This window comes from Canis lupus, chromosome 12 (genome assembly GCF_048164855.1).
Source record: "Canis lupus baileyi chromosome 12, mCanLup2.hap1, whole genome shotgun sequence".
Classification (NCBI taxonomy): Eukaryota; Metazoa; Chordata; class Mammalia; order Carnivora; family Canidae; genus Canis; species Canis lupus.
This window is the reverse complement of record NC_132849.1, coordinates 53982542-53996784: the sequence shown is the minus strand read 5'-3', so window position 1 is coordinate 53996784 and position 14243 is coordinate 53982542. Positions and strand designations below refer to the sequence as shown.

The following is a 14243-nucleotide window of genomic DNA, read 5'->3' as shown; positions in this document are numbered from 1 at the left end:
CTAAAATTCACATGTTGAAATTCTAAGCGCCAACATGACGGTATTAAGGGGTGGGGCCTCTGGGTGTACATACACAATGGAACATTGCTCTGCCATAAAAAAGAATGAGATCTTGTCATTTGCAACGACATGGATGGACTTAGAGGGTATTATGCTAAACGAACTAAGTCAGACAGACAAATACCATATGATTTCACTTATATGCAGAATCTAAAAAAACAAATGAGCAAACAAACAAAAAAGCATAAGCAGACACATAAATAAGAGAACTAATGACTGCCGGTGGCGGGGGGGGTGGGAGATTGGCAAAATGGGTGAAGGAGATTGGAAGGCACAGGCTTCTGGTTACAGAATGCATAAGCCAAGGAGATGAAAGGCACAGGGAATGTACAGTGGTACTGTAATGGTGTTATCTAATGACAGATGGCGAGCACAGCATAATGTGTAGAGGTGTTAAATCACTATGCTGTGCACCTGAAACTGTTACATTCCGTGTCAACTACACCTCAATTCAAAGTAAAATAAATAAATAAATAAATAAATAAATAAATAAATAAATAAATAAATAAAAGAGTTGGGGGCCTACGGGAGATGATCAGCTCATGAGAATGGAGCCCTCATGGATGGGACTAGCCCCCTTACACAAGAGAATACAGAGCTCCCTCACCCCTTCCACAATGTGAGAGCACAGCAAGCAGGCCCCACCAGAGCTTTGATCTTGGATTTCCCAGCCTCTAGAACCATGAGGAAGAAATGTTTGTTGCTGAAGCCCCACAGTATGTGGCATTATTGTTATTGCAGCCCTAATAACCTTAGCCCCACCAACTTCTAGCACTTTTCCTTGACTACTGGCCCATAGAAATATTGCAAAAACAAGTAAGCACTAATGGAATCATTTCCTTTTCATTCCACTAAACTTTAATTCTGACATTAAATCAAACCACACCTCAATCTGTACCAATGTCATTTGCAAGCACCTTATGGGAGTAAGTTACATTCTATAAAATAAATTATTCTTTCCCCTCATCTGATGGGAGGCCTAGATTTCTTAAGAGATTACTTTAATAATCTAGAGAGGACAGAGCTGTAACAACATGAAAACAACTGAGAAGCAGGGCTTGTGCACTGACACAAGCCACCCAGGGGATTTTAAAAAGAAAGAGGCATTGCTTACATGAAGTGGTCGAAGGTAAGCTAAGGACTTCTTCCACCACTGCCCATCACTGACGGCCTGCAGCACAGCCTTGGTGGTGGTCGTGGTGCTCGACAGGACCTTCATGGTGGCAGCAGTGCTCCAGTGGAAGAGGTCGGAGTTGCTGCCAGGAACGCTGGCTTCACCCTAGTTAAAACAGAAAACGGCAAGAGCAAAAAATGCACACTGTCAGAACAGAGAGTGATAATGAGACTACTTATACTTATCAGACATGAAGATAAATTTAAAAATCCATCTTTGCCAGCAACAACAAAAAATGTGAAACAGAGCACTATTGGCATACTGTACCTCCTTGGATCATTTACAAAGAAATTTGGTAACAGAAAAATCATCATTGTCCATTAGTCGAATAATCCCCTTCAGAACATTTATAAAGCAAATAATGGGTTCTCTACTTTTTTACATTCTAATACCCTACCAATGAGAAACTCATGTTTATTTCTTAGACAATTGAAAGTATTTATTATTTAGGTTAATTATGAAATAAATTATTCATCTGAACAATGCTACTGTGACCCAGACATAGGTACAGGATTGGGAGGACCCATCTATAAATGTTAATAAGTATTTTGTTTTTCATCTAAATAAATGGGTGATTGATAGTATTTGAAAAGTTTATAACATGAAATCTCCTGCCAATCTTGAATCAATCAGCTAAAATTCTGGCGATTTACTCATCTGAGAGATTCCATGTGAAGAAAAATACTAATATATTAACATTATTTTAAATAGAAATGATAACAACCACATCTGCTTTTGATCAAAGAAAAACACTACTTGTTCTACAAAAACAAAGTCCTTGGTTTAGTGTTTATCTACTTCCAATCATTTCTTCGTAAGTTTCGCATTCAAATGAAAGCAAAGTCAAGGCCTAGTCCCCCTATTTCAACAGCCTTCCTAATACTGATAGAAGAAGAGTTAAATAGTTTAGCTATTTAGGTCCACATCACATCACTCACTTATGCATCATAAAAGTAATTAAAAACATAAATCATGTAATCACTCAGTAATTGCCAGGACATCACATATCACAAATACTTAGGATAGAACGTAGTAGACTTAGGATAGAGCGTGTAGACCAACCTGGCAGTTGCCCTATATGGTAAGTAGAATTACAGGTCCCCAAAGATGTCCACGTCCTAATCCCTGGAAGCTGGGAATACACTGGCTTCCATGGCAAAGAGACTTTGCAGATATGATTAAGGACACAGACCTGGAGGTAAAAAGGTTATCTAAACTACTAGAATGGGACTGACCTAGTCACACAAGCCTTTAAGCAGAGACCTTTTCCCAGTTGGGTTAGAGGGAGGTTATTTGGGACATTGCCATGGGGCAGAGGCAAGAGAGACCTGAGGCACAAGGGGATTCAACTCATTGTTGCTGGCTTTAAAGACGGAGGAAGCGGCCACAAGCCAAGGGACGTGAGTGGCATCTAGAAGCTGAGAATAGCCCTCATGTGACAGCCAGCAAGGCAACGGAGACCTCAGTCCTATATTCCTATTGGCATCATGATTTTGGCCATGTGAGACTAAGTGGAGATCCACCTAAGTCTGCCAGATTTCTGTCCCAAGGGAATTATAATCAATTTGCACGGTTTTTAAGTGGCTCAATTTGTGAAATATGAATAGAAAACATCACGTTAGAATACTTAACTTCTAGAAAACCACTGTGACCTTTATTCTTACTTGCAAAAGGAAACGAATTTAAGCTATACTATCCAGTACTTAAAATTTACCCAGTTTGTTAAGGTTTCTCATAAGATTTTTTAAACTGTGCTTTTAACAGACACACACACACACACACACACAAATTGTGTCCCAACACTAGAAGAAATTATAATTATGTGACATAGTAGTGGTGTCAGCTAAGCTACAATGGCAACCATATTGCAACATAAATGTATCAAATCAGGGGCCCCTGGGTGGCTCAGCAGGTTGAGGATCCCATCCTTGATCTCAGTTCAGGTCTTGATCTCAGGATCCTGAGTTCAAGCTCTGTGTTGGGCTCCAGACTGGGCATGGAGCCTGCTTAAAAAACAAAAAGTATCAAATTAATAAGCTGTATATCTTAAGCTAACACGATATTTTATGTCAAATATATCTCAATTAAAAGTCTTTAAAAATTGTGTTTTCCTGTGGGCTTTTTGGACACTAGCAACAGTATAAACTATTAACTTAGTGTAATCACTGTAATTTGATTATGAAAACAACATAAAATATGGATGTTAGTAAGGAAAAAAAATCATGGTAAGTTGCTTGTATACTCATAAGGGCAACCATGGTAAAAATAACTGTTTGGGGTTTCACTCATTATCCAACACTTCTGAAAGGACAAGGTAGAAAGTTCTATGTAGGAAAAAATGTAATTCTCCCTTCCAGAGTAATCAATAAAAGCTTGTTAGGTGCCAGGATGGCTCAAAGCGCTGCATATGTATACTGGGCATACAACTGAAAAGGAAAACACACAAAAAAACACCAATAATTTTAATGGTAGCATTACTAGAATTCTTTTCTTTCCTTAATTTCTTCACTGTGTGAGGAGATGGCAGTGGCGGCTGATTTATTCTCCACCTTTGTCCTGTAGACAGCTGGTTCATCATGTCTGACTTAAGTCAACAGAAGAAAAACAAGCTGATTCTAGCTTCTGCACCCCAGAGGCCCCTCTTTTCTAATAAGGCTACAACCTCACCCAATGAACTTCTGATGGTGTACAATGGCAATATTAGCTCCAGTTCCCATTCTGCACTGATGGGGTGGGGCCTTTTTCCACCGGACAGCTGGTCATTGTGCATGCAACCGATCCGAGTCCAGCCTAAGCACTTCTCTCTGGGCTCATGAAAGCTCTGGAGATCATGTACACTTGGCTTCAATCGGTTTCTAAGTTTGTCCCCCTAATAACTGTGCACAGAGTGGAAACAGCTCTGTGTGTCTATGAATAACACACTGCCAAAAATAGTTCTTTGCCAGAAATAAAGCTCAGAATTTGAAGTATATATTGTCTCTTTTTAAACAGATGTATATTTGTGTGTGTCAATTTAAAAAATAGGTAAAATATATAGTAAGCATCTCAATTTATTGGCTAGATTTTTGAATTACTTAAAATTTACAACTAAAACAACAAAAACAACAACCACCACTCAGAAACAAATGAGAATTCCTTGCCTTACTCAGCAGTTACTGGGTGACTCTTATAAGGCATCATGCATGATACAAGCAATGAGGTGATAAAAACAAGACACAGTCTGTGCTCTCAAGTTGCTCTGAAATTAGGGAGGGAGGCAGAGATGCAGACACATCACTGCAGAATAACATCAACTTCCGAAGCAGAAGTGCACATAAAGCATTTCAGGAACACGAAGAGAGGTCATATCTCCTCTGCCTGGATGCACAATCATAGAGGGCTTCAGAAAGGAGGTAATATTCCAGCAGGTAAGAAGGCAGGCCCTCCTGAGGAGCAATGGCAGAGATACTTTCAGGCAGATTTATACAAAAACAAGAGCACAAAATGAAGCAATACCGGAGGAATCTTATTAGTCAGAGAAGGTGCGGGCACTGGCACACAAGGACAAAGAGCAGAACACTGATGGAAGGAAGGAGAGGGAACTAGAGCCCAGCTGACCAGGCCAAAGCAACCTCCCTGCCATCCTGACAGATAGGGAGTAACGTAATCAGGTTTGTGTTTTAAAAATATTATTCCAGGCACAAGAATCCAGATAGGACGTTGGTGCATTAGTCCATGTTTAAAATAATCAGGGACTGTATTAAGATCATAATGACATGAACATATGAGGTTACCATAGGGTATTTGTCTACCTGAATGCATATATTAAGTATAAATGTTTTTATTTCTAAATCCTTCTAAAAGTGAAAAGAGTTGAGGTAAGTCAGATACACAGAGAAATTCAACTTTCTAAGAAATTAAGAGCACGATCACCAGGCTGGGTCTTAGTGAAGAGCTGAAAGACATACAGAAGACAGTCAAGAACATAGGCAAATTGTTCATGGTCAGCTGAGCAAGGTTAGATGCAGCAGGGGTAAAACTGAACAACGCAAGGTACTGAGGAAGAATGAACAGAGGACCTGGTTCACAGAGAGAAGTAAGATCTAGACATCTTTTCCTCAAGGATCTAGACCCTCAAGGGTCTAGCAGAAGTCCTGTATATAATGTATAAGAAACATAAGAAAAATATTTACTAAGTGCATACTATGTGTTAGAGGTACTGAGCAGGTGTTTCCTGTGGTCACTACTAAGTTGTACACTAACATTGCAGAGTAGGTATGAGAATGCCATATGACAGAAAAGTAAGTTGTAGATCAAGTAAGCTAAATATGCTGCTCACAGGCAATTGGCCTACGGGTGTCTCCTTTCTTCTTGACCAGGTCTGGCCATCAAAATGTGTGGTCCACTTCTTCTTCATAGAGTTTTGACATATTACATACACACACACACACACATGCATTTAAGGTCATTTATTCTTCTGTACTGTAAAACTAAAATCTCATTAAAGATGATTTGAAAAACAAAAAATTAGGGGGCAAAAAGATAGTACTTATCCACAGTTCCATGAAACAAACACAATACCACCAGTATACTTTCTCCATTCGGGTCTTTAATCCAAGCTTAGAGATCTTTCTTTAAAACCTTTTCATTAAAGGATAAGATATATCAAAAAATGTGTACACGCGAGTGTACAGGTTGATAAATTTCAACACGCTTCTGTAATTCGCACTTAGACTAAGTAACAGACCACTTCCAGCATCCCTGATGGTGCTTTTATGGTCACTTCCAGCCACTCACATGGCCAAGATAAACACTATTCTGACTTCCAGCAGCATAAATTTGTTTTGCCTATTTTTATACTTTATATGAATGGAATTACATCCTCTTTTGAGTCTAATCTCTATCATTCAACATAAATTCATTCATATTCTTGCAAGTTGTTGAAAACTGTCCAACTCACTGTCAGTGCAATCCTGTTAATGGTACAGGATTATACAGTGTAAACAGAACTTAACCTTTTTTTCTGTGATGAGCACTTGGGATACTCTGCAGTTTGGAGCCAATACCAAAAGTGTGGCCCTGAACATGCTAATAATTAACTTTTGGAGAACGTATGCATTTCTGGAAATAAGGATTACTTAGACATAGAGTATGCATCTGTTCGGACTTAGTAAATAGTGCCAAAAATTTTCTAAAATGGTCACACCAACTGATACTCTATCTAATAACCAATTACAATAAAAGTTCTGGTTACTCCACACCCATGCCACATTTCATATGTGTCTTTTTCCTTTTAGCAGTACCAGTGAGCAGCATCTCTCTGTGGTTTTAATTTGTATCTCTCCGGTGACTAATGAAGTTGAATAATGTTTTATGTATATGGGATCCCTGAGTGGCTCAGCAGTTTAGCGCCTGCCTTCAGCCCAGGGTGTGATCCTGCTAGACCCCAGATCAAGTCCCACATCAGGCTCCCTGCATGGAGCCTGCTTCTCCCTCTGCCTGTGTCACTGCCTCTCTCTGTCTCACTCTGTCTCTCTGTGTCTCTCATGAATAAATAAATAAAATCTTAAAAAACAAAAAGTTTTATGTATATGTTGGCTATTTGAGCATCTGCTTTTGTGAAGTGTCTGTTCAAGTGTTTTGCCATTCTTCTGTTGGTTATCTGTTTTCCTTATTCACTTTTAATTCTTTATATATTCTGGATACACATCCCTTATTAAAATGTATAAATTGTGAATATTTTCTGCTCCTTAGCAGATTATCTTTTTGTTTTAATGCTGTCTTGATTAATAGTTCTTAAATTTTAAATTACTACAATTTATCAGGTTTTTTTGACTTTATGATTAGTATTTTTTGTATATTTAAGAAATCAGGGGCATGTGGGTAGCTCAGTCGGTTGAGCATCTGCCTTTGGCTTGGGTCAGGATCTCAGAGTCCTGGGATCAAGGCCCTCCTCAGGTTCCCTGCTCAGTAGGGAGTCTGTTTCTCCCTTTGCTCCTCACTGTGTTCGTGCTCCCTCCCTCCCTCCCTCTCTCACATTCACACACACACACACACACACACACACACACACACACACACTCTCTCTCTCTCTCTCTCTCTCAAATAAATGAAATATTTTTTAAAAAATCATTGCCTACTCCAAGGTCACAAAGAAGTTCTTCCATATTTTCCTTAACATGTAAGTAAAATCCTGTTACAACAATTTGCTACCCCCTCTCCTTTGCATCTGTAGCATAAATGCATCCTTCTAATGCACTTACCATAATATACGGATAGATATTTTGTTTGTCTTCCCAACTAGACAGTATCTTTTGAAGGGTAGGGACTATGTTCATTCATTACTATATCCTCAAAGTAGGTGAAAATCCCTAACCTGTAGTTTGTATCCTTAGATATGTATAAGAAGTCTGGTTTTACTGCCTATTTAATTGTTTGAGGATACATTTTCTAAAGCCTAATATGTTGTGCCTATAGTAGCTAACTGTTATTCAAATAAGATTTCATGCTACATTTTCAAATCTTGTTCATCTTTAGAATCTCCTTGAGAGGGCAGCCTGGGTGGCTCAGCGGTTTAGCGCCGCCTTCAGCCCAGGGCCTGATCCTGGAGACCCGGGATGAAGTCCCACGTTAGGCTCCCTGCATGGAGCCTGCTTCTCCCTCTGCCTGTGTCTCTGCCTCTCTCTCTCTCTCTCTCTCTCCGCCTCTCATGAATAAATAAAATCTTTAAAAAAAAAAAAGAATCTCCTTGAGAGGGTATATTGAACAATTTGAATGTCATCAACGAATCCAAATATAGAATGAAAAATATAAACAAGGTAAGAAATATGGCTCTTAAACACAATGCCACTTCACTCAGAGGAAAACCAAGTCAACTGAAAGATATAAAAAAAATACAGGTGATAAAACAATTATTCCATTTCATAAAATGAACCTAAACGTTACTTCTAGTTCACATGGATAGGCTAACTCAAGGTAGGAAATTCAAAATACATGAAACTTAAAAGTTTGTTTCAGAAGATAAATGAAATTCGCATGTTGAGAAATGTGTAAGATAAAAGGATTGTAAGAGAGTCCCCCCAATGAGGATTACAAAAGTAAAATAAAAAGTTCATTTGGACCACAGAAGAAGCATCAAACTTGTAGAGTCTATCAAGATTCTACTGTAACTAAGAGTAATTAATGAGGAAATAGTTTTCCTTCAACTACATGTAATGGGGAAAGATAAAAGAGGTTAGGCAAAATTTACTCCTCAAATGATTACTACTGGCACTCTTTATATTCATAGTTGCACATTGCTAATTAATTTAGAATGTGTAACAGCAGAAATAGATTAATCCCCCAAACCAAATCAACAACTCCCAGCATAAAATTTAACACGAAATCTCATTAATGTCAACTGTGTTACATAGCTCAAAGGTTAACTGATTAAGCATTGATAGTATTTTTCAAATTCTGCAACAAACACCATTACCATCAGGTTCATGAGAACAAGAATAGCTCCACATGTCAAGCTTGGCTTACAGAAATGAAATGATTCCTGTTGATCAATTACTATAAAGAATAATCTATTTTGGAGTTGCATTCTCTGGTGTCTGGTAACAAAAGGGTTAACTTATGAGAAATCAGGATGCCTACCATAAAATGAGCTGGCGATATACACAAACTATGTAAGGATTACAAAGAGCACTCGAACTGAACTCATCCACTATCCCTTCTCCTCCCACAGATCTTTAGATGATCCAAAGTTCTTCCCTGCACCTAACACTTATAGTAAATTTCACCCTGACCTCAAAATGATAAGAATACAATCTTTATTACTGGTGATGCTACTTTTAGAAGTATCTGTCAGAAGAAGCAGTAGAAAAATACTCCATGGAATAAATCACTCACTATAAAGTCAGACTGTTTCGGTTCATCTGCTAAATAACAGACTGAGTTATAATTTAGATGTTTTTACCTCTGCAAGTCATGAACCACGATACAATTCTGATGAAAGCTTTAAGTCCTTTCTCCAGAAAAAAACTGTACATGTATGTAGACAAAGATAACACACAAAGTCACAGACTGACACACACACATACACCAAATATGACACATGATTTCAGGGGCTTTGGGAATCAAACCCTTCCTGAATCTCCTAGCATTCTTGGGCCAAGATTAAGAGGCCTGCAGTTAGGAGAAATAGAAGTAGATGAGTATTATTTTAATTTTCTTTTACCAGGCCCAATTTTTAAATCACTTTTGATAAATGATTTGGTGTTCTTAATACATCCACAAAATAAATTTACTGAACACATACTTCTGGCATGCCTACTATGTTTAAGACCCAGTGTTAGGCAACAGGGTTACCATGATGATTACGATGTTATCCCTGCTCTCAAAGAACTCATAATACATTAGGAAAGAAAGGCAAATAGAAAATTTGTCTTATTTTACCAATGAACTGAGAACTTATCCAATTGGATCCCATTCAAATATTTCCCCCCCCTTATAATAACAGAATCTATCTCCACCCATCATATCCACAGCTTAACCTTCCTCACTTATTTTATTCACATATTCAACAGATATTTTTTATATTAAGTATAACAAGGACAATGTTCTAGATACTGAAAATAGCATGAACAAAACATTGTTCCTGCCACAAAGATCTCCCCCTACCATTCCAAGAGGACGTAAGTAAAAAATTAATATAAACATATCAGAGAAGTATATCTGATAAATGATAGGATAAGAGCTAGGAAGAAAAATAAAGTAGCGTATAATTGTGTATGTAGAAACCAGGGAAGCTCTCACTGAGGAGACATCTGAGCAGAGACCTGGAAGAAGCGAGGCCAAGTCATCTGGGTATGTGGGAGAACACTGCAGGTAGAACAAAGTACAAGGACCCAGAGGGAGAACTTGATGGGAATGTTTAAAGAATGGCAAGAAGGTCAATATGGCTAAAGTGTGCTGAGCAAAGCCAAATTTGGGGTAGGAGAGGAGACAAGAAATCAAGTCAAAACAGGAGGTAGGGAAACAGATCATGGGTGTCATTGTAGGAGATCCTAACCACTTAATTTGTACTCTGAGGGACGTGGCATGAGTATTTTTAAAGAATCGCTCTGGCTGCCTTGTTGAGCACAGACAACAGCAAGGAAAAGAGCTCAAGCAGGCAGACAAACAGAATAACCACCATAAAACTCTAGGGGAGACACAGTGATAATCAGACCAGGGTGGTAGCAGTGGTAATAGGAAAATATGGTCCACTTCCAAGTCTACTAGGAAAGTGAAGCCAAGAGGGTTTCTTGACAGATCGTATGTGTTATGTAGGACAAAGAGAAGAACTGAGGATGGCAACAAGGTTTATGTCCTAAACAACTAGAAATATGGAGCTGCCATTTTCTGACATAGGATATAGCACAGAAGGAACACCACTATTTGCCCGGGTGGAGGGTGGGATGTTAAAATCAGCGGTTCACTTTTAACACTTTGAGCCTGATGTCTGTAAGAAAGCTAAGTACAGATGTTAGTTTGGCAGCCATACATATAAGCCTGGAACTCAGAAGATGAGGGCTCATGGTATAAGCAAGGAATCATCTGCACAAACTTGATACTTAAAGTCATGATAATAGATGTAATCATTTAGGAATGAGTGTAGATAGAGAAGAGATTTAAAGACTGAGACCAAAATAAATAAATAAATACATACATAAAATAAAAATAAAGACTGAGACCTGGGGTATCTACCATTTATGTGGGAAAATGAGGAAGGACCAACAAACATGAGGAGAATAAGTGGCCAATAAAGTACAAAGAAGACAAATAGGCTGTCCCTGAAACAAGTATATATCCAATGTCACTGGTAGGTCAAATAAGATAAAGACAGATTTGACCCATGAGTTTAGCAATAAGAAGTCACTGGAGATCCAAACACAAGCTGTTGTGACTAAACAGAAAGGAGAAAAAGACTCCTGATGAGTAGATAAAAGGTAACAGGAGAAAAAGATGTGACCACTGCTAAGTGAACACAAAGGAGAGTATTAGTCCCTAAGAACAGTAGGTGTGAGCTCCTCCAGCGGTGACTATCACAAGGCCTCCTTAAAAGGAAAGGAAACTGTCAAATTCCCCAAATTTCACTGAAACTAAAATATTTTATTTTTGAAAAGTTATCTTTTCAAGTGGATTTAAGCAGCAAGACTAGATTAAAAGTAAAAAAAAAAATCTTTGTTACTAAAAGAAACTTAATGAAAACAAACAATTAGAAATCCATGAGCCCTATGAAGAAAGGGTGGAATGAATGAAAAAACCAAACCTGGAATACCAATGGAGGTGTGAAAGGAGGCAGCTAATCTAAGCCTTTGTGAAAAATGGAAATTCGTGATACAGATTCTCCAAGCCAATCATAATGATAAGATTCATAGTCCTGACCATCAAACTATGGTCTAGGCAAACACATTATCCTACAAGCATGCCAGTAAGCAGGTGGACTGCATCCTCCTTTGGTCAGCTTTCAGGAGGAAACACTACATACTGACTGAAATGTGTATTAGAATGGTGTTGTCAACTGTGTTACTACCTAGTTCACGGATGTCACTGATTATCATAAACCCAGTTTCCCATAGAAAACACTGACCAGGGATCCCTGGGTGGCGCAGCGGTTTGGCGCCTGCCTTTGGCCCAGGGCGCGATCCTGGAGACCCGGGATCGAATCCCACATCAGGCTCCCGGTGCATGGAGCCTGCTTCTCCCTCTGCCTGTGTCTCTGCCTCTCTCTCTCTCTCTCTCTCTCTCTCTATCATAAATAAATAAAAAAAAAAAAATTTAAAAAAAAAAAAAAAAAAAAAAAAAAAGAAAACACTGACCAGGCAGCAGAACATTAAAGAAGCAGAATCAGCAATTACACAAACTTATGGAGGATACATCACAGGAAAATAGGAAATTCTCTAACTCAGAAGCCCGTTTCTACCACTTTATCCCAGAGCAATGCTAGTTTAACTATGCAAAATACGTACATAAAATGGTTAGTGCAGCTCAGTCTAAAATAGAGGAAAATCGAACACAATCTAAATGTTCAAAAACAAAGAAAAAGATAAATAAATCACTGTATATACATCAAAAGACCACAAACTTACCTTCATATAAGTGGTTTGTATATGAGACAAGTATCCATGACATATAACATTATATGAAAAAAGCCTCAAATTTATGCAATATTATTCCATTTTAGTCCAAAAAATAAAATAATAATTCTCCAAGAGACAGATAAGAGATGCACAGAAAACGTGTTTATAGTCAAAAAAAAAAGTCTGGGAGATATATATATGTGTGTGTGTGTGTGTGTGTGTGTGTGTGTGTAAACTTAAAAGTGTTTATCTCTAAGCAATAGGATTCATGGTATAGGTAGAAAGAACCAAGAGAAGAAAGAGGACTTATCATATTAATGTACAGATGATTAAATTATTTCATCTTTTTAAAAAGTAGAAAAATCAAAGTTACCACAAATTTTCACATACTTATCAAAAGTTAACAAATGTTAATATTTTATCACAGATGTTTCACTTTTTCACTTTCAGCAATAAAATATGCCAAATAATACCAATTATCTGAACCATGTCTCCTTTTAAATGGATTGCTAAGGGCAACCCCGGTGGCGCAGTGGTTTAGCGCCACCTGCAGCCCAGGGCGTGATCCTGGAGACCCTGGATCGAGTCCCACGTCGGACTCTCTGCATGGAGCCTGCTTCTCCCTCTGCCTGTGTTCTCTGCCTCTCTCTCTCTGTGTCTCTATGAATAAATAAATAAAATCTTAAAAAAAAATTCTAAATGGATTGCTAAAATAAAAGCCTGTATTATTTTTGTAACTAAAAAGAACCCATTATGAATTCCGGTTAAGATGGAGCAATGAAACCATGTTTCAGTGTGCTCATTCTGTTCCAAAATACTGAGGGTAATTGATGAAAAGAGTAGAAAGGCACTCAAGTTCAATGGAATTCAACATTTGGGGGCTCAGAATTCTGATGCTGGCAATGGCTGCCAGTTGCTCCTATCTAGAGAATTGTGAATCAAAACGATGCCCTATAAGAAGCTCAGACCCACTGCCTGGGACTATGTATTTATATAAAACTGCAGGTCTAGAGAGACAGAGAACTAAGACACAGCCCACACCCCTCAATGGCTCCATGCCTGTATTTTTCAGATCCTCAACACTACAAAGGGTAGTGAATCTTGTGTCAAAAGGTGTTATAGGACATGGTTCTAGACAGACACACCAAGGGTTCAGACTGAGGAAAACCATAAAACTACAGAATCCTCAGACAGGGTCCAAGGAGTTCATACATAAACGGAACAGGATGGCACAACAATGAGCTTGAAAACAAAATTCTAAAACACCTAGAGAAAAGAGACAGTAAAGTGGTAATTAATAAAAATCCATTCCAAATGAAATTGTTTCTTTTAAAACTTCAAAATAGGGATCCCTAGGTGGCTCAGCAGTTTAGCACCTGCTTTCGGCCTGGGGCATGATCCTGGAGTCCCAGGATTGAGTCCCACATCGGGCTCCCTGCATGGAGCCTGCTTCTCCCTCTGCCTGTGTCTCTGCCTCTCAATCTCTCTCTCTCTCTCTCTCTCTGCATCTCTCGTGAATAAATAAATAAAATCTTTTAAAAAATAAGAAAATAAAACTTCAAAGTATTAATTTGTCTTTGTGCATATCAAATATAAGATTTAAAATCCTTCAAGAAAGAATAATCTATCATAAAATATAAAAGAAAGCAAAACTAGTATCATCCCATTGAACTAAATTTTGTGTATGGTATGAAATTCTAAATTCATCTTTTGTATGTGGATATTCCTCAAGCCTATAGTTATTTCACACACAAAGTAGCCTCTTTTTACTTACTTCTCAATAAATATAAGAGCTAAAACTATAAAACTCTTAGAAAAAAGCATAGGAATAAATTTCCATAACCTTGATTTAGGCACCAATATCTTAGCTACAACACCAAAAGCAGAAGCAACAGAAGAATATTGATAAGCTGGACTTCAGC

The 14243-nt window shown here is 38.2% G+C and overlaps 1 protein-coding gene across 3 annotated transcripts in view; it reads right to left on the bottom strand.

The window, feature by feature from the left end:
• The window catches only part of NBAS (NBAS subunit of NRZ tethering complex), a 319184-nt gene that overhangs the window by 126064 nt on the left and 178877 nt on the right, over positions 1-14243 (bottom strand). For all 3 annotated transcript variants that reach the window (XR_012004753.1, XM_072771031.1, XM_072771030.1), the window contains exon 36: positions 1175-1339. Coding sequence is in view for 2 of the 3 variants with exons in the window: in XM_072771031.1 (XP_072627132.1) it covers positions 1175-1339 (165 nt within the window). In the remaining variant the exon portion in view is untranslated. The remainder of the gene's footprint in view (positions 1-1174; positions 1340-14243) is intronic.